Consider the following 21990-nt stretch of genomic DNA (forward strand, 5'->3'; position numbering starts at 1 on the left):
CTGGCCATAGTATTTTGTGGAAAAGCCACACTCAAAGGACCAAAGAGCCTCATGTGGCTCACGAGCCGAAGTTTGCCGATCACTGGCCTAGAAGAGTTTGAAGTAGGGGCCTTGCTCATAATAAGAGATGATGAGTGATAACCTTTCCACCCACCTGTATGACAGGGCAAACTTTTATTTACTAAACATCTGCTCTTCTAATCATCCTGCAAAGACCCTGTGAAGCCCCCAAGGTGCATTACCTCATCCCTAGCTCACAAGGTCTTATACATCTCAACCCCCCTTTTCTGTCTCTGAACCTTTCCGCATGTGGGGTCTCTGGCTCACTCTTGTATGTATTAAATTTGGTTATTTTCTCTTGCTAATCTGTCTCATATCCACTTGATTATTAGACCAGCCAGAAGAAACTTGAGGGTAGAGGAGTTTGTTTTTCCCCCAAACAAATATTGCAATAAAGTAAGTCATAATCCTTTTGCTGGTGGAGGGTCTTCAATTAGTAAAAAAAACCAAAACAAAAAAACAAACAAAACAAACAAACACATCTGTGAAGTGCAATAAGGCAGAAGTGCAATAAAAGGAGGTAATATGCCTATATTGTATAACATTTACATAGCATTTACACTTTACTAGGCATTAAAATACTCAGGAATTAATTTAAAGTATACCAGAGGATGTGAGTAGGCTATATGCAAATACTACACCATCTTATATAAGAGGCTTACTTGAGCATCCTCAAATTTTGGTATCCATGAGGATCCAAGAACCAATTCCCTGAGGATATAGAGCAGTGGTTCTCAACCTTTTTAATGCCACGACCCTTTAGTACAGTTCCTCATGTTGTGATGATCCCCAATGATAAAATTATTTTTGTTGCTACTTCATAACTGTAATTTTGCTACTGTTATGAATCATAATGTAAATATCTGTGTTTTATGATGGTCTTAGGTGACCCACAGGTTGACAACCGCTACTGTAGAGCCTAAGACCATCAGAAAACACAGATATTTACATTATGATTCATAACAGTAGCAAAATTACAGTTATGAAGTAGCAACAATAATAATTTTATGGTTGGGGGTCACCACAACATGAGGAAGTGTATTAAAGGATCGCAGCATTAAAAAGGTTGAGAACCACTGATATAAAGGGAAGACTGTATATAAACATGCAAGCACCTACATACAGACCTTAGTTGCACTGTATCATTTTAGCCTTAAGCTATCAAAGAAAACACCTTTTTCCTTAAGCAAACCTGTTTCATCTCCTCGCTGAATGAAAGGTTGGACAAGAAAGAGGGTAGGAGGGGGAATGGGGAGAAGTAGGTCCTTAAATAAAAGTCTGGGTGATTTTTATCACTATTATCACAGTGAAGTATTACATGTAGGTACCCAGGCCCCTAAATTAAATGTCAAATACAATCCCGCACTGGGAATGTGAAGCGTGGCTGTTATCAGGGAGTCCTGACAGCTCCTCTTCCCTCTTCCCGGTGGCCACGCAATCAGCCCTTTAAGTGTTGGCAGAGAGTAAATTATCAAGTCTCCGATCAGTGCAGAGAGGAGCTGGAGCAGGGGGAGAAGGGCATCACGATGCGTTAATTTTATGAAGCCATTTAAAGCTCCATCGCTTTGCTTTCCAACAACACTCCAACCCACCAGGCAGCTCAGAAGCCATGTCCACCCTAGTTTTAAAATGCCCGGATTCTATTTCCGCGGTGCTTCAATGAGGAACTCGGGGGCTCTAACTGAAAGAGAACAGCCAGGGATAAAGATGCAGGGCAGGGGGAAGTGAAAAGGGAACAAGAATCTCAGTGGTGTTTGCTTTAAACTGGGTTATATCCCCTAAAGTCTCTTAAATGGGACACAATTTCTATTGTGACCCTTAATTTCTTTTACTTTGGCACCAGGCAGTTTTGTCATCTAGAGGGTTTGCTCCAAATAATAAATATAATTGCTTCTTTGCATTGATTTCTTGTTTCTATTGGGAATATATGGACACACAGCTGCACACTCCCTGGCAGATTGCCTTGACGTGAACTGGTAATAGAGCTACACTGAGCTAACTTCCGGCAAGGCAGCCATGCAAGGCCCAGAGTCAAGGCCCAGCCAGGGAGCAACACCAAGGGGTCTCCAACTGCGAAGATTTAACTCAATTTTCATGTCATTATCATTCAAAGAGGTATCAACAGCACTTTAAAAATACATACATACATACATACATACCTGCAACCTGTAAGTGTACTAATCCTGAGAAGTGCTAGCTGAGCATACTATGTTCATCTGCAAGGATTAGAAGGTCTCCTGAACAACGGGATTGTGGGGGAGCTGCCCCCATGAGCTCTTGCCCTTCTTCTGGAAGCAGTGGTGGTTCTCAGGAGGAAGGAGGAAAGCTTCCACAGGCTATTGCACTAAGCACTTTAAGTGGCCGATCTCATTTAATCTTCCTAACTACCATATGAAGTATGTACTGTTACACCCTCTTTTGCAGTTCAAAACACAAAAAAATCTGAGAAATGGAGAGTTGAAACAAAGGATCTGCCCAAGATCTCAGAGCTGGCAGTGCTGGAGGCGCCTGTACCAGTGCAGTATCAATCCAGAGTCCGAGCTTGTAATAGCTTCCAACACTGCCTCCCCTGACAGAAGCTAACACCAGCCCTCATACCCTGGTCCCTGTCCAGAAGAGGAAAGGAGAAATACACACTACTCACTGCTGACACTTCAAGTGATTCAGATAGTAAGTATCTTCCTCAATAGCTTTATTAGAATAAAATTCACTTATCATACATCTCACCCATTTAGAGTATACAATTCAGCGTGGGTGTTGTTTTTTTTTTTTTAATGTATTTACAGAGCTGTGCAATCATCACCACAATCAATTTGAGAACAGGTTCATCAACCCTCCCCAAAACTCCTTCTCCATTAGCAGTCACCCTTCACCACCATTTCTCCATCTCCCTCAGCCCCAGACAACATGTCTAGTTTCTATCTATAAATTTGGTTATTCTGGACATTACACATAAATGAAATTATGCAATTTGGTCTTTTGTGAATAGTTTCTTTCACTTAGCATGTTTTTTGAGGACTATCCTTGCTGTAGCATGTACCAGTAATTAATTTCTTTTTATTGCCAAATAGTATTCTGTTGTATAGCTATACTGCATTTTATTTATTTTTTCATCAGTTGGGTTATTTTCACATTATATACAATATGAATAAGTGTGCAGCTTTTCTATGCACATATAAATACACACACATACACACACACACACACACACACACACACACACACACACAAGAATAAAATTGCTGGGTCATAGGGCATCTCTGTTTAACCTTTTGAAGAATGCCAAACTGCTTTGCAAAGTGACTGACTGCAGCACCATATTACATTCCCACCAGAAATCTATGAAGGTTAAGTGTTTGCACAGCCTTGCCAAATGAACAAAACTTCTCTTTATTTGGGAAAACTATAGAGCTATGACCTAAAAGTTATCAACCAGCTCCAACTCTGCTATAACTGCCAGGGTGACCCTGGGCAAGAACCCTCACTCTCTTGGCATCTCAGTTCCTTGTCTATAAAGTGGGGAGATTGGAAAAGATGGCCTAGACTTCCCACTGAGCCCACAGCTATTCACTTACTCATCCCATGTGAGATCCCTGACCAGTGGCGGGGGGGGGGGGGGGGGGGGGGGAGTGCTGTGAAACAGCTTGGGGCTGACTGCAAGGGGCTGGCTGTATTTTACTCTGCATTAACTCAGTTATTACTGTGCCTCAGACTGTGACTGTATCATGCCTGCCTCAAACAAACAAATAAACAAATAAACAGACCCTCACAGAATCTGCTTATTATAAGGAAAACCAAAAAATACCTTATTAGGTGAAATTTCCACTTGGCAATAATGGCAGATTGGCCATCAGAATTTTAATTTTCTAAATTGGGGCTCAAAAATAGAAGTGGATTCAAATAATAAAAAAAAAAGTGTGTACTTACAAGGAATGGTATTAGGTGATAAAAGTAGGATACAAATTATATGTGTGTACACATAATAGTTATATATGTTATATATAACAATTTCTATCTGAAAGGCAAAGCACATTTTTCTGTCTGAAAGACAAAGTACCATAATAGTAACCAGTTTTTTCAGAGGTGTGTCTGAAAGTATGATGTATTCGCATGTGCATCAGAATAATCCAGGCTGCATATTAAAAAAGCAGATCTTGACCCTGGATGGTGTAACTCAGTTGGTTAAGGGTTGTCCCATGTACCAAAAGGTCATTGGTTTAATTCCCAGTCAGGGCACACGTCCCGCAGGTTATGTATGGGAGGCAACTGATCGATGTTTGATATTTCTGGCATCAATGTTTCTCTTTTTCTCCTCAGTTCATTTCTCTCTCTTAAAAAACAAACAAACAAACAAACAAACAACAAAACAAAACAAAAAAAAACCAAAAAAACAAAAAATAAAAATACACTTTTTAAAAAAAGCAGATCTCAGAACTATCAAACTATGTGCTCTGGGTGAAGCTCAAAAATCTGCATTAAAAAAAAAAGTATTCAAAATTTACAAACCATTGCAGAAAGCAGAATAATGGTTGATTTTTTTCTTTTTTATACTTGTCTGTATTTTCCACATTTTTAAATAGGGAACATGTTACTTTTAAAACTAGGGATGGAGGAAGGGAAAAGTTGTTTTGTTTTGATAAAGTCAGGAAAATGGTGAAGAAGAACAAAGAACTTCTTTCTCCTCTTGCTGCTGACCAGGAGTCTGCACAGGAGAAAAGGGGGCCACATTTGCTTCTGTGTGGGTTCCATGCCTCAAAGCCTAGAGAGAGGCAGAGAAAGCACAGGTATTTTTCCCATTCGGTGTCCTCCAGCAATAAGGGCAGCTACTGGAGCACTTGCCTGGGATGACAGGCTATATGTATATAGAGCTCCTCATCCAAGTACTCAACAATAGTGTATGGGGAAGAACCTGGAGAAAGAGAAATCTGAAGTTAAGTCCTGTCTCACCACTTACTGGCAAGCTAGTTAACCCCTGTAAGCCTTGGGTTGCTCTTCCTTAAAAGAGGGAAAATGACATTTCTTTCCATAGAGTTATTGTAATAAGATAATGCATATGTATTACTCTGTGCCAGGTACCATGCTAAAAGGGCTTGAAGATGCAGATATAAAATAAACACAATTCACATCTTCCAAAATTACTACCGTGTTTCCCCCAAAATAAGACATCCTCCGAAAATAAGATCTACTTACAGGCTTCCTTCTGAGTGAAATATAAGGCATCCCCCCAAAAATAAGGCCCCCCTAGGCTCTGTCTCAGAATGCTCTTGCTAAACATGAGAGATTTGGTCCACTGATTCTGAAAGAAATGGAGTCACAAGAAATTCACCAGGAAATTCAGGAATTGGATTGTTATGATGATGTTCCAGAAGATGATGATGACATGATTGTCATTGAATAAATGAGTAAATTCTTGATACTGTAGGATTCAGTTTGTCTGGTTTGTGTTGACAACTACCGTACTACCGTACTGTATACAGGTAATAAATTTCCTTTATTTTCATTTAACAATAAATGTGTACCGTATTCTTCTTCATGGAAAAATAAGACATCCCCTGAAAATAAGACCTAGCGCATCTTTGGGAGCAAAAATTAATATAAGACACTGTCTTATTTTCGGGGAAACAGGGTATTTACTTCTCTTTTATGAAAAGCACAGAAATAGGCCGATAGTCATAATAACTCTCCAACCAAAGAAACACTTCTGAATGAATCAACTTGGTAATCAACTGAGGCACTGGAATTCTCTGCTTCAGTTGGTTGAACAAACACTGCCTCCCTAAATGCTTCTGTCTTGCGGCAGGGACAGGCCTGGCTTGACTCTGGTGAATAACAGGACACTAATAATAAGAATTTAAATTAGATTTTGCATATATTCATTACTATTTGTACATACAAAATCTATCATTTTAATAAAGTCTGATTAGCACAGGAGAGTGAAGAACTGAGCTGTGTTCCACTTCAGTGATAGCGGCTATTAAAAAAGATTGTAAAGTTTACTGGCAATTATAAAATGCCATGTATATGCTAAATAAAAATAGCAAAATAAGAAAAAGAGTCTCAGATCTATTAAACTAATTCTATGTTGCTAGACAACTCTTTGGCTTCACACTTCCACATGAGCACCTCTAGAATTTGGAGAAAATGAGGAAAAACCCTGATATATTTTAGGCAGCCTTAGTATAACCACATTGCATGTTAATGCCACTCCAGTCAGACAAAATAATGTGAACCACTTGGTTCAGATTTTCTTCCAAATATATTTTTATTGATAGCAGAGAGGAAAGGAGAGGAAGAGAGAGATGGAAATATCAGTAACGAGAGTGAATCATTGATTGGCTGCCTCCTGCATGCCCCATACAGGGGATAGAGCCCACAACCCAGGCATGTGCCCTGACCTCCTGGTTCACATAGGTCAATATTCAACCACTGAGTGAGCAACACCAGCCAGGCTGAAGAACTTTTTAAAAGAGTAACTTCTAATAAGATTAGTATAAATTTGAGATACAAAACTGTATTTTTAACTGTTTGTTTCAAGCATGCTAGCTCGAGGAAACAATGAGCAGCATATCTTAGATGGAAAGAAAACAACCAGTATGTAACAGAGAAAGTGCCTACATAATAAGAGGTTAGTTTGAATGAGTTTAACATGTTATGCTTTTGGTTCAATGCTCTCTGAGAGAATCAATGTGTTTTCCAAGCTTCACTTTCCTCTGAGTAAACTATGAAAGATAACTGCCTAGTCACTACAAAGGAAAGCTGTAAAGAACTCAGGATATTTTAAATTTCTTAAACACACACACACACACACACATGCCCTGGTTAATTGCATCTTTTAATTTCCCTAAAGTCTATCCTAATTATAAGAAATCTACAGACAAAATCCTGTTTGTGCAATAAATGTTTCTGACGAGTTTGGCTGAAAAGGGTATTTTCAAACTGGATCCTGTCAAACACATTAGGATGTCTTATTATTAAAAAACCACTTCCAAGTAAACTAACATTGATTGTTATTAAGAACAATCTCTTTCCACTGTATACAAACTCCTAGATTTTTGGAGGAATGCTCCCTTTGAAACAGAGCTTGCCATAGCCACCTGCATGCACACAACTTCCTTTGTCCTGTGCCTTATTTACCAGCCATCATCGGCCCCGATTCCTGTCCTCAGGTTCACCTCTACTGTCTGAGACTTGATGTCTCCTGCTGTTCCCCTGGTTTATAAGTCAGCCCACTCCAGGACAGTTGCTTGGGCCTTGATCATCCACTTCAATCATGACCAGAACACCTCTCCTTCTTTTTGGCTTTGCTGTTTCTCTGTTGGACATGACTATTTAAAGAGATCCTGTCCTCTCAGGTGTCCTGAGCTACTCTTCAGTCCACTTCTCTTCCCTGTCCCCTATTCCTTAACCACCTTGGCTCAATTTATTTGTTTTTTAAGCCTGGATTTTTATGTATTTCATTTTTTTCAAAGTTGAAATCACTTCAACTTATTGATTAGGGGTCTTCAGCTATTTGTAAAAATAAAAAATAAAAAATAAAAAAGTGAAACAAATCAAAATAAGAGTAGGAACATAGCCAAGGTCCAGCAGTCTCTAGTCACTCTAGGCCTACTAAATCAGAAGCTCTGGGTTTGAGTTTAACCCTTTGTATTTTAGTAAATCCTCCGGAGGGGTGATTTCATGCACACTGAAGTTGAAGAACTACTACTCCAAAAGCAAAGGGGGTGTCTGATAAATAGTTTGGACAAAATTAGGTATCTCAGTAAGTCTATATTATTGACAAAGAAGAATGTCTAAGATATTCTGTGTAATAAAACTATAGGTAAAAGGTAATTTAAAAAATTGTTAGAAGTGTTTTTCCATATGGAAATGTCTAGTAGGTTATGCAATGAACTGTTGAAGTGGTTAACTTAGGGGAAATTAATTTTCCTTTATGGATATCTGTGTTTTTAATCTATAAGTATACACTATTTTTAAATTTTTTAAAAAATGTTTAATCTAGGCATCCTTCACTCCTCTCTGGCAACATTTGCAGGTAAAAATTAACTCAGTCCCAGGAGACTTCAGTGTCTGGACTAATCAAGCTCTGTGCTGCTTTAGGGAGTTCCAGAGGAAGTGGGGTAGAGATAGTGCTCAGTGCTCCATGACTCAATCAGTGCTTCTAGGGAAAGCTGCTGTACCAGGAAATGACAGGTCAGAAAGCCTGAGAGATTCTGCCTCAGTTAAACAGGACAACTTCTAAAAAGGGATGGTGGGGTTCTGAGGGAAAACAGAACAGACTTAAAACCTAAGGGCTTGCTTGGAAGACACCAATTTATTGCTGGGAAATTGTCTTTGTTGCAGAAATTCTGTATTTAAGTACCACTTTTCACCACCACCCCATGTTGTGATGGGGCAGTCATTCTATCATTATATCATGCTGCGGACTAGTCCTTCTTCAAGCTGGCTCCAGGTAGATAGAGCATATGCATATGACAGACTAAAAGGGGGCTTAAAAATAAAACATGGAAAATAATCCATGGCAAGATAAGATAAAAGAGAGGTGAGTGTGTATAAACATATCCAAGATCAAGGGAGGTCCTAACAAATATCCTTCAGCTTATGGTCCATCATGGGAAAACCCTGAGGCTTCCGCGGTTGCTCTCAAGGGACCACTCAATTCTTTCACCTCTGGCAAGTTTCCCATCAGAAGTATTATGCATATTCATAGAGGATCCCAAAGCACTTTACCTGTATTCATCATCATGTACAGAAGCCACTCAAGTGTAATTGTACATATCCTCTCCATCTCACTGCCTAAAAGCATGTGGATGTGGCAGAAACAAAACATACAGTAGAGCTGTTGTCCCAGAAACCAGAGCAACTTGGGGGGGGAAAAAAAAAGCAGCTTCCAGTGGTCTTGAATAATTAATTGATTCATCTTCACTAAAGGAAAACTACTAATACCAGAGATCTTTTTGCAATGAGCTAAGAAAATTGATAAATGTTGCCCCTGGAACCCTAACCACACCAGAAGACAAAAAATTACCAATGTCCCAATACTTTCAATGCTGTATGAAGAGAAAATTGTCCTGTGATTGGTGACTGCAGCCCACATTTGAAGAGTCTGTCATTTTCTATGACTCTGCTTCATGCAGTATTTGAGAGAAGGAAACAGAGGCACAACGTGAACATATGGTAGCAAGGAAATGGAGACTTGGTCTGCAGCATGACATAAAAGATAGAGCACAGGCCTGGAGTCAGAGTTTGAATCCAGCTCTAAATTATACTAGATTTGGGCAAATGACCCCACCTTTCTGATCCTCAGTGTCCTTTTCAATAATATGGGAATAATAAACTACTTTATAGAGTTGCTAAAGTGATCACAAGTATGCAAGAAGGAAGGTGGAATAATGAGGTAGCATTTAAGGGGTACATTTTAAAGTTCTGGAGGTGGACAGTAATCATAGTCACACAACAGTGTGAATGCACTTAATGCCACTGAACTGTACCTGCAAAAACAGTTAAAAAGGTAAATTTCATTATGTATATTTTACCATTATTTTTTTAAAAAATATGTAAGCCACAGTGCCTGGCTCTCAGTATGTGTTCAAGAAATGCTAGTCTTATTCCACTTATAAAGAACTTTAAATGAAAGGAGAAAAGGAGATATGAAGTCAAACAATCATGCTCCTTTCCCAATTTAACTGTGAGCGGCTCTGACTCTCAGGCTGAGCCAGCTGGCACCCCTGCCAGGTAGTGCCACAGTAAGTGTCAGGGTAGGAGAAGAGAGGCTGTGTTAGTCATAACCCCTCCAGCATGTTCAGTTCCCAGTCCACCCCCACCCGAGTATGGCAACTCCCAGAATATCAGTCCCACAGCCCCAGCATCTTGCAAAGAAAGCTGGGAAATTTAAACCATTTCCCAGACCAGACTCCAGGTCATGAGGACAAAAGCATTCGCAATAACAGCTGGCTCCTATAAGTTGGGGAGAGACAAAATGCTAATGCTGAACACCAACTGGATGGGTCTGGAGCCTGTTCCAGTCCCCAGCATTAAGCTGATCAGTATCTCAGATGCTTTTGGCCGAGTTTAATGGACACAGAAAACAATAGTCTCAAAGACTTAGTAAAGGAAAATTAAAAATGCACTTGTCTGCAGTTCAGAGAAAACAGTTAATGATTATGTATTGTTCTAGTAAGCCAGAAAGTACAGAAAGGGAAAATAGATGACTTATCTCTAAGCATATTAGCACACTGCTTTTGATGGGCAGGCTTAATTATAATAGATCTTGATGTAGTCTTCTTTTTTTCTCTCTCAAATATATTTTTATTGATTTCGAAGAGAAAGGAAGAGGGAGAGAGAGATAGAAACATCGATGATGAGAGACAATCATTGACCAGCTGCCTCCTGCATGGGAATCGAACTTACAACACAGATATGTGCCCAACTGGGTTCATAAATCCATGCTCAACTCCTGAACCATGTCAGCTGGGCTTGATGCAGTGTTCTGATATATGATTGTTAACATCCCTCGAACTTAGTTCAAAGAGAATGAAATACAGGTTTCCCTGTTCCTATGAAACTTAAATATATATATATATATATATATATATATATATATATATATATATATATATATATTATTGATTTTTTTTTACAGAGAGGAAGATAGAGTCAGAAACATCGATGGGAGAGAAACATCAATCAGCTGCCTCCCGCACACTTCCCACTGAGGATGTGCCCGCAACCAAGGTACAAGCCCTTGACTAGAATCGAACCTGGGACCTTTCAGTCTGCAGGCCAATGCTCTATCTACTGAGCCTAACTAGTCAGGGCGCTATGAAACTTTTGTAAGCTGAAATGGCGTAACACAAAGACACATTTACCATTCATTTATATGGAAAATATTCTTAGTGTTTCCAGAACCCAAAAAATCACGTACCAAATCACACTAAATATGCTTATTTACCAGTTTTACACTAAGTGAAACACCCTTAGGAGCTCTCTGAGACTTTTCTGATATCTTAGGACACATCTTGCTAACAGATGCACAAAATAAATGGAGATAAAACACAGAGGCTCACAGACACAGTCAAAGCTATAGCGGTGGGTACTGGGATGCTGAGTGTAACTCTTCAGGAAGGAGCTTGGCAGGGCCACTTGTTCCTCAGAGTTGTGCTGCCTCTATCAGCTCCTTGCAAAACAGAGGCTGAAGGCTATTTTCACTTTTCTTCATAAAAGAGATAAAAGCGAAAATTCGCTCCAGATTTCTTTCAGTTAGTGAAAACAGGTACTAAGGCAGGTCTTTCATAAAAAGCAAAGTAGGATAAAATGAACTTGCAAAAAGTGGGAGATACCCGTACTTGGGGTACCAATAGTCAATAAATTCAAAACCATACTTACTTTAGGGTCTGAGCTCTTGAACTTTAACCTTTCCACCAATTCTATCATAGCCGCCTTTAATCCGCCAGAGTCTTTGCTCTAGAAAAAAGAAAAGTGGGGTCATTAGACAGCATTTTGTTGTGCTCTCGAACACAATCACATTTCATGGGACAATGAAATGGAAAGCAATTTTTTTTTTCTCAGCCAAGAAAATGAAACTACTAAGGGGAGCTGTGTTGTCCCTCTTCCTCTTCTCTAAGGATAAAGAGGGCCAGGACATACATTGACCAGTGTCCTGGAATGAAAATTAAATGCAATGTGTACAGGCTGACTCGCTGTTTCATCTCAGTGCTCAGCTGTGCCAGTGCTCACTTAGGGCTGGGCTCTGCAAAAGAGATTTCCTTCTGAGATGTCTATTTAATGACCTAGTGATTTTTATTTTAAACTTCTACACACTAAATAGTGAAGTATGTAATATTAAACATTCTTACAAAAACAAACTCAAAGAAAATGCCCCGAAATATCATTGGAAATGGTATTACAGTGAGCTGGTTGAGTACAGGTATTTTTAGTCAGACATCAATGGTTTCACATTTGGGGTCTGCCATTAACTAGTTGACTAACCTCTGGCAAATTATTGACCTTCTCAAAACCTCTCCTTCCATAAAATGGGGATAATGAATAGACCTATTTGGAGGCTTAATTGACACAGTGTTTGTAAAGGTATTAGCACAGTATGTGGCACACAGTAAGTGCTCAATAAATGTCACCTACTACTACCGTTATTCCAATAAAAATGTAATGTAAGCCACAAATGCAAGCCAGGCATGTAATTTTAAATTTTCTAGTAGCCACAAAAATAAAGTGAAATTAAGTTTAATATATTTAACTTAACTCAGTATATCCAAAATATCATCATTGCAAGATGCAATTTCAACGTGAGGTATTCAAATATTTTTTTTTCATATTAGGTCTTTGAAATCTAGAGTGTACTTCATACTTACAGCCCAATTCAACTTGGACTAGCCATATTCTGAGTGCTCCAAAGCCATATTTGGCTAGTGACTGCTGAATTAGCACAGATTTAGAGCATACTAGTAGAATCTAGAGCCAAAAATTCAAGTCCCAATTCCAGCACTAGTGCATGACCTTAGGCAAGTCACTTAGCCTCTCTCTTATCTGTAACATTAAGTTAAACACAATATCTATTTCATAAAGGTTCTAGTAAGATTAAATTAGCTAATATTTATCAAGGTGCTTAGAACAGAGCCTGATACATGGTAAATGCAATAGATGTATGAGACTTTTTAAATTATTGTCTGTCTCCCTCACAATTTTTAAATTCCTGAAGGGTAAGCACCACATTTTTTATCTCTGTATCTGTGCCCGGCATCAAGAAGGTATTTAGAAATGTCTGCTGAATAAAAAAATGAACATACAAACTTAAGACATTCATGTCCCAATAATAATACATGTATGCAGCACAATCTAAAACCACATGAATTAGTTTTATTTTCTAATCTCAACTCCTCTAAGGGATAGGGTAGAATCATCACCCTCATTTTACTACCCTGTTTCCTCGAAAATAAGACAGTGTCTTATATTAATTTTTTCTCCCAAAGTTGCGCTAGGTCTTATTTTCAGGGGATATCTTATCTTTCCATGCGCTAGGTCTTATTTTCAGAGGATGTCTTATTTTCGAGGAAACACGGGTAGTGACGAAAATGAAACGTGAAGAAGTAAAATGGTTACCATTTTTATGGAGCAGGGGGAACAATAAAGAAGTACAATATAAATAATATAAATATCTGTTCCTTAAAATTGTCCTCTGAATCGGTGATATTTGTCAAATATGCAGAACCAACTCCAATTCCTCCAAAACAGGAAATATGTACTTTGTAGGTACCCATCATACAGATTAAAATAGACTACAGGCTAAATCTTTTTTCCCCATTTCCTTTCTCTCCCAAACCTATATAGAAACAATCTGATGTAAGGTGACTAAGGCAGATACCGCTTTAGATGTGCGCTCCAAACACAGCTTAGTGGACATTCCCATTTCAGCTGTGGTCCTAAAATTTAATAATATGATATTTAAAATGATGATTTACAACTCTCCAAATTTCTTCTCCAATTTAAATCTTTAACTTCTGTGGCATCACAGTAGACAACTGGGAAAGGAATCTGGAAGTCACATACCAGAGAGTGGGGGAGACACAAAGAATCTAAAAACGGGTGAAGTGGCCAGACACAACCTTGCTTTTATGAGATGATCAGACAATAAAGCCTGTCTGGTGATACCATTCCTCTAACCTGTTTCTCATTGGCTGAACAAGCAGGTCACTTGTCCCTGGAAAGCTCTCTTCTCTCACATCCCAGCTGCCAGAGCCCATTTTAAGCTCCTCAGCAAGAGCCCTGATATATTATGACTTTCCCCCTGGCTCTAGAGCACAGACAGGAATGTGTGAAACTGTGCCTTAAAAGATTCAGAAAGGAAACAGAACGATGAAGGAATCCCTAAGAAGCAGACAGCCTGTTTGCAGGCAGATGTGCCTTGTGCGGAGAGATAAGGGAACCCTTAGCCTTCTTTCATAAAAATACAGTGTGTCAGCAGAATCCTTTCTCCTTTTAACAAAGCATCAGCAGCACTGCCTGCCCAGGGGACAGAGAGAGGAGGTACAGAGACTCTTCCTTCAGGATATCCACCATTCCACCTCCCCACCCCACTCTCTTTGAAGATTCCTCTCCAAGCTCAATTGGGGTCTATACTGAGCCAGCTATACTCAGTCTCTACCTGGGTGGTGAAAAACCTTCCCCTGTGGCATTTTTTTAGCCCATAAAATAAGCAGTTGGTCAGAAGGGAGAGGCTCCCCTGGGCAGACCTCTTCCTGACAACTGCAGGGCCTGGCTAGAGTACAAATGGAGGACCCTGCCCCCCCCAGTCCACCATCTTTCTCTTTCCACACCCCAGTCCTTTCCCGAAGTCCTTTCCTTAAGAAGCCTTAGACACATTCAAACTAGTACACTTACGTTCTGGGAACATCCCTCTCAAGTAGTTGTCCTTGACCACCCTGACCTTGGCTAGCACATATCAGGGGTGGGTCTAATGGCTTGATCCATCTTTGAGAGAATGAATTTAGAAAGAGGTTGTGCAGGTCCTGGAAGTAGGTTCAATGCAATTCATCAGGTAATTCTTAGATCCTTGGAATTCGGAGAGGGGTCTAGAAGGAGATGAATATGGCCAAAGAAGCGCCCTCTAAAGCATGGGGCATAGGGAAGGGCAAAGGGTTGTCTAGGTCTAAGGTGCTTTTGAGTATGAGTGCCCCAGGATGTTATCAGGTTTTAGTCAATTATTTGTTTGCAATAAGACAGAAGGGAATGGGAACAGGAGATTTTTCTTATACTTCCCTACCCTGGGGAAATAGAACAGCTGCCTCTGAAACCTGTGCTCAAACTGAGAAGATGACCAGAATAGTAACAAAAGGCAAGCTAATTCTAACCTTGTGGACATTTGGTTCCACAAATGGGCAGATTCTACTCTGTCAATTCTTGGGGCAGGTATTGTGAAAGGCAAAGAAATCAAATCCTCCTGATACTGGTCTTCTTCACCTCCATCCCACACAACGCATTCCAAGAACATGGCATTCAATGTGAGCACATCTTGTTTATGCACCTCTTTCCTCCCCTACAAGAGGGTAGAATAAAAAGAGACAAGTGCTATGTTGTGACACCCTGCCTACTCCTCAAGTCTGATCCATCGGTAGAGATGTGGGATGCTTCACAAAAGCCAGCTCCTAGGGATGAGTCATAACACCAAGAAAAAACAAAAATATATTATGTGTAAAGACATATTCTTTACTCTCCAATGCACTTTCATATGATTTTCTATTGATATTTCACAATAAACCTAAAAAGTATTATATTTTCACTTTATATTTGAGAAAATGGCTGGTAGAAATAAAAAAAAGAAAAAGAAATGCCTGCAGGAACACCCAAATTGCAGACACTCCTTCACTGGCATTTCATAGTAACAATACTTCTTAGTATATTCTCACTTCATAATGGAGGGAAATGGTTCTGTGGAAGTCAAATAATGTTCGCAAAATTATAGAGCTAGTAAACAACAAAACTAGGATTAGAAAGATCCAAATGAGAAAGAGTAAAAATACAACAGAAGAGCTTGGCATCAAGAACACACAAGAAAATACCTACGGTTTTCCTATAAATAAGAAAAAGACAAATGGGCCCCAAAAAAATCCCAACCTAGGGTATGAACATTATAGAAATGTCAAATGGCTAATAAACATATGAAAAGATGTTTTAAAAAGCTCAAATTACTTAATCAGCATATGTCTCATCCATTATATTGAAAATAGTTTTGATTTGATAATATCAAATGATGCCGGACTCTGGGGAAACTAGGAACTTTCATATGTTGCTGATATAAAATGATCAAGCTACTTTGAAGTCACATGCCTAGGAAATCCATTTCTCTCTTTTACCGTTTGAGAAATACTGTCACATGTGTCTAGAAGGCATGCACAAAAATATTTATTGCAGCACTGTTTATAATACTGAAAAATTGAAAACATTCTAAGTATCCATCAATAGCAGGTGATTTGCCCTAGCAGACTGGCTCAGTGAATAGAGTGCAGACCTGCAGATAGAAGGGTCCTGGGTTCGAGTCCTGTCAAGGGCATGCACCTTCCTAGACCGGAAGTTGCAGGCTTCTCCCTGGCCCAGGCCCTGGCTGGGTCTCCTGCAGGAAGCAACTGATCCATGTGTTTTTCTTACATTGATATTTCTGTCTTTCCCTCTCTCTAAAAATCAATGAAAAAATATCATTGGGTGAGGATAATAGAAAAAAAATAGGGGGTGGCTACATAAATTACAGAATTAACCAACTATAAAATATGATATAGCAAATCAAAATTAAGTAATCTCTATGTATCTGAATATGAGACAAGGCATAATGTTGAATTAAACTTGCAAAATGCTATGTTCATTTTTTATAAAAACATAAAACTCTTATTTTCTATGGGTGAAGTATATATGTATGTAAAAAAATTAGAAGAGCAATGATTTGAGGGAACAGTATCAGAAATAGTAGTAGGAAGAAGGAGGAGAAAAGGAAGGACAAACCTACAGCTTCTTCGAGTGCTTTGCCCAAGTATAAATATTGTGACTCTATTCCATTTGCACTGAAATACATACGAACCAGCAGGTACTAGAAATAGAGAGAGTTCTTTACCTGGTGTTCATGTATGGATTTCAGGCAGTTTGAAATCCCCAAAACTATATGCAAAATGTGAAATGTACATGCACTTTTCTAGGAAAAGGGATTTAGCTTTCCTTAGAGTCCCCCAAAAGTTTAACCTTCCCATAGTGAAAGGAATATTGCACATGCCAAAACAGGTTTGGCTCAGTGGTACAGCGTCGGTCTGCGGACTGAAAGGTCCCAGGTTCGATTCCAGTCAAGGGCATGTACATTGGTTGCGGGCACATCCCCGGTAGGGGGTGTGCAAGAGGCAGCTGGTCGATGTTTCTCTCTCATTGACGTTTCTAGCTCTCTATCCCTCTCTCCTCCTCTCTGTAAAAAATCAATAAAATATATTTTTTTAAAAAGAAAAGAAAGGAATATTGCACAAAGAGAAAGGAGATCCAAGTTCTATTCCTGGTTCCTCCACTAACTGCTATGTGAGCTTGGATGAGTCACTTTATATCTCTGGGTTTGTTTCTCCAACTGTAAATGAGGGAAAGGGGACAAATCAGAACCTAGGTATACACAGCCTGCAGCCTACAGGACTGTTTAGGCCTTCAGAGTGTTGTCCCACACAGTATAATGGGAATTTTTAAATTAGTTGCTAATTTAAAAATCAGGAGATATTACATAACAATAAAATGTTCTAGCTTCTTTTGAAAATCTGAGGTATGATTGTACTGGGCTCCCATTCCCACATAGCAGCAATTAGCTGAAGCTGAACAGCAACTATCACTTTAGCCCAGGCAAGCGCTCTCCAATTTGTCATGGTTACCCTGGCTTGCTTCTCTCATTTACATTACCTGCTCCTCCCTGCAGACATCTGAAGTCGCTATCCCTGGGAGCAACTCTCTCTGAAGGTTTTTTGTTTGTTTTACCTTTATAGGTCCTTGTTTGAACATCAAGAAAGTTGAGATGTCTTGCTTCACAGAGGATTAGAATATCTCACACAAACACATATCTATTTATTCACCCCAAAATAAAGAAATAAAATAGCTCATTCTAATGTAAACATCCTTTGAAAATGGGTGAGGGGCAGAAACAAAGGTGCAATATGGTAGGTAAACACGGCATAAGAACAAGCATTATTTCTTGACAGCCAGTCTCTGTACTATTATGGGAGTCAGTCGAGTGCCAATAACCATCTGGGCACCAAAAGAAAAGTCTTGTGTCAGTAGAAATGTAACTGTAAGTCACTTAAATATCCTTAAATGACTCCTAAGTATTGAATCAATATTACAAAGATTCAGAGGATGTTGAGTTCAGAAAGAATATTGGCTGCCTGTTTTGTGTTTTTCTATCCCAATGGCCTTATGTTGGTACCATACTTAAAAAAAATTAACCCAACTTTCTGTCATTTTTACAAATAGGTTTTGTTTCAGAGAAATAGTCGAAAAGGATTGTGAGACAATATATCAGAAGTCCCCCTAAGGAATCAAATAATAAGCTTATTTCATCTCACATCTTCTATACTCATTGTTTCCTCCACTGGTACTATTATGCACTCAGATCTTCCCATCACTGGCTCTAACTATAACCAGGTCACTTCCTCAAAAAAGTCCTTATCAGATCTTAAACAGCCTCCTTCTAATTTCCCCATCCCAGCCACTCTCTTTCCTTAATCTAGTTTGTTATTCATAATACTTATCCTTATTTGAAATATTATTTATTACTTAACTTGCTTACACCTATTTACTCATGTAATATAAACTCCATGAGACCAGGGACTTAGGATTGTTCATTGTTAAATTCCATACTGCCCAAAATACTTCACGTAATTGAATAAATAAATCAAAGTAAAAACAATTATTGCACTAAATTCAAATAATATATAAGAATATCTTAATACCCTACTTCAAAGAATTGTGGTAAAATTTAATGAGCTAATATGTAGAAAGTTTACAGTACAGGACCTGGCACATAATACATTCTCAATAAATTTTATCGTTGTTATTGTAATTGTTATTATTAATTGAATAACAATATGTTGAGTGACTGTCTACTAAATACCAACTACTGCTCTAGAGAAGTGTTGAATGGAAAAAAATAAACAAAACAATCTATTACAATCAAAATATTCTATAAAATTTCCAGAAAGAAAATTTCAGATAGAAGGAACAGACTAGTTTTAGAATATTCAAAAAGTGTGTATACATTAAATGCCTTCATACACCAGGAGTGTGTGTGTGTGTGTGTGTGTGTGTGTGTGTGTACAATTTAGAGAGGTTAAATGTAAGTCGAAATAACTAAGTAAGAATAGAGGGAAAATGGGATGGTGGAAAGAGCATGTGTTTGGGGATCAGACCTAGATTCATATCCTAGTCCTTCCACTTATTAGCTAAGTGACCATCTGCAAATCTCAACCTCTTTAAATATCCATTTCCTCATCTGTAAATGAGAATCATAACAACAATGTTGACTATGGGAACTTTATTGAGATCAAATGAAAAAAATAAATGAAAAGCACCCGACCTAAAACCACTCAATATCTGTTATCATTACTACTAGAGGCCTGGTGCACGAATTCGTGCACAGGTGGGGTCCCTCAGCCTGACTGGCAATTGGGGCCGATCATCTCGCCCAGTCCCAATCAGGACAGATCGTGGCCGGTTGGCCAGGGAAAGGAACTGCAGGGGGTTGGCTGACCATGGGAAGTTGGCTGTGGGAGCACACTGACCACCAGGGAAAGCTCCTGCATTGAAGGTCTACCCCCTGGTGTTCAGTGCGCATCATAGTGACTAGTTAACCAATCCTTCAGTCAACCTGTTGTAAAGTTACTTAGGGATATATATATATATATATATGGAGAGAGAGAGAGAGAGAGAGAGAGAGAGAGAGAGAGAGAGAGAGAGATTGATTCTCATTTCTGGGATCTCAAAATTCAACAGCAGACAAGAGTTTTCTGACTCTTAGTTTTATAACCTCAGTTGAAGGTTAGCATTTTCACTCTTCACACACATTAAATCAGAGTTTACTACTCAACACAAGTTACATCCCGCCAGGGTTCACACAGACCCAAAGTACAGAGTGGAGAACAGTAGGGATGCCTATAACATTTCTCCCCATGATTGCCTACGGAAAGAAAATGGAGGCTATTTTCTAACCAGAAAGTAAAGGGAATATTGCCCCTGCCTCCCCTCTGCTTCTATAAAAATTTCCAGCAGTTCAGAATGTAAAACAGAATTTAAAGAGGACAGCCAGCAAGACTTGTGAACCTAAAATTAGGCTTACCAGCTGTGTTTTGGTTAGCTAGTGCATGAGGCACCAGCAGGACACTGAAATATACAGCAGCCTCTTCTCTGAAGACAAGTTTTTCACCAGCCTATCTGCCCACCAGAGTAGAGAAGGCAGAAGGAGCAGAAGGAGAGGGGGCTGAATAGCTTTCACCCAAAGAAACTCAGTATCCAAAACTTCTACTGCTGCCAGACTAACTGGTCTGGCATTGAACTCAGAATAGAACCTCAGATGGCTCTCTAACAGTAATAAGAATAAGAGCCACCAACTGCTGAGGGCTTATTATATCACAAACATTGTGCTCTTCACATGTATGATCATGTTTGTTCCTGACTATATAACCCAATAAAGAGAAACAATTTTGGTACTCATGTTACATATGAAGAAACTATGATTCTGAGAGTGAATTATCCAACACGACATGGCTAATAGGTCTCAGAATAGGACTCAAACCCATAGACTGCAAAGTAGCTAACTGAAACAAGACTTGTGGATCATTCATATTCATTCTCCCATTCCTTAGTAACAGAACACAGCTTTTAGCTAGGCCTGGAGAAAAGATTGTTTCCCAGCTCTCCTTGCAACTAGATAAGGCAATCTTCATTTTCCTATGCCTGCTATTCTGAACTTTAATGTGCTGGCTGGTCCCCCAGCAACCATCTTATGTAATAAAGAGGTAATATGCAAATTGATCATCACACCCTCACAAGATGGCTGCCTAAGACCAGACCAGCAGGAGGGTTAGTGAGGAACAACCAAATAACTGAACAGTAGGCTGCATGGTGCAACCAGGCTGGTGGGGGGGCCGTGAGGGGCGACCAGGCTGGTGGGGGTAGGGCAGTTGGGGGTGACCAGGCAGGAATGGGGGGCAGTAAGGGGTAACCAGGCCAATTGGGGGGGGCAGTTAGGAGTGACCAGGCCGGCAGGGAGGATGCAGCTGGGGGCAACCTCACCAGCAGCAGGGGCAGTTAGGGGTAACCACGCTAGCAGGGGAAGCAGTTAGGGGTGATCAGGCTGGCATGTAGAGGTAGTGAGGGCAATCAGGTCAGCAGAGGGGGCAGTTAGGAGCAACCAGACAAGCAGGCAGGTGAGCGATTAGGAGCCAGCAGTCCAGGATTGTGAGAGGAATGTAAGACGCCAGTTTAGGTGCGATGCCAAGGATCTAGCCTTAACCAGTTGGACAGCCCCTGAGGGGTCCTGGATTGGAGAAGGTGTAGGCTGGGTTGAGGAGACCCCATGATGCACAATTTTTCATGGGTCCTCTAGTTACATCATAAGGATGGCAGACCTGGAAAGAGCCTAAATTCTTCATAACCTCATCGTTCCTACATACCAGCTTTAGACTGTCTCCATCCAGGCTTCTTTTACACAAGAGAGAAATAAGCATCTATCTTGTTTGAGTTGCTGTTATTTTGGATTTTTCCAAATTATTTCATTATTTTAGATGCAGTTAAACTTAATGTAAACATTTACATACTAAATCATAATGTAATACTGTCTCTTTGATGCTCTGGAAATAGATAGTTTATATTTCATAGCATAAATGTACCAAATACTTCATATATATTTACTACCCAACAGGTCCTGGGAACAGGTGCTGGGAGCACAAAGATGGATAACATATAGCCCTAACCCTAGCAGAGTTTATCACCCACACAGGAAACATAGTATACTGCATTTAGTGCTACAATAAATGCATACCAGCTGTTGTTATGGGAACACAGAAGAAGGTTACCTAATAGTCTGTATCTACTAGTAAAATCATATCTTTGAAGAAGCACCTCCAACACCATCACCTCCAAGAAATCTTTCCTGATTCCATGCCTCCAGCAGAAATGAATTTCTCTGAGTCCACATAACATACTGTTTGTATCCTTCCTATAGGACTATGTATAAGGTTTCTGATGTCAGGAACCGCTTAATATTATTCTCAATAGGTCACACATCTCACCATAGTAGTAAAAATTATTCTAATAAATAAAATTAACTTAAAAATATCAGTCTTTGACACTATGTTAACTATATGCTATAGTTTCAACATATTACGTACAATGAATGTTTTTCTCTAATAATCT

At 39.4% G+C, this 21990-nt stretch overlaps 1 protein-coding gene across 1 annotated transcript in view; it reads right to left on the reverse strand.

Moving 5' to 3' along the window:
• Window positions 1-21990, reverse strand: part of TRIM44 (tripartite motif containing 44) — a 78677-nt gene that overhangs the window by 49802 nt on the left and 6885 nt on the right. Inside the window, exon 2 of the mRNA XM_084894790.1 lies at window positions 11443-11520. Within this exon, the coding sequence (XP_084750916.1) occupies window positions 11443-11520 (78 nt within the window). The remainder of the gene's footprint in view (window positions 1-11442; window positions 11521-21990) is intronic.

The sequence above is a fragment of the Pipistrellus hanaki genome (assembly GCF_964339955.1).
Source record: "Pipistrellus hanaki genome assembly, chromosome: 9".
NCBI lineage: Eukaryota > Metazoa > Chordata > Mammalia > Chiroptera > Vespertilionidae > Pipistrellus > Pipistrellus hanaki.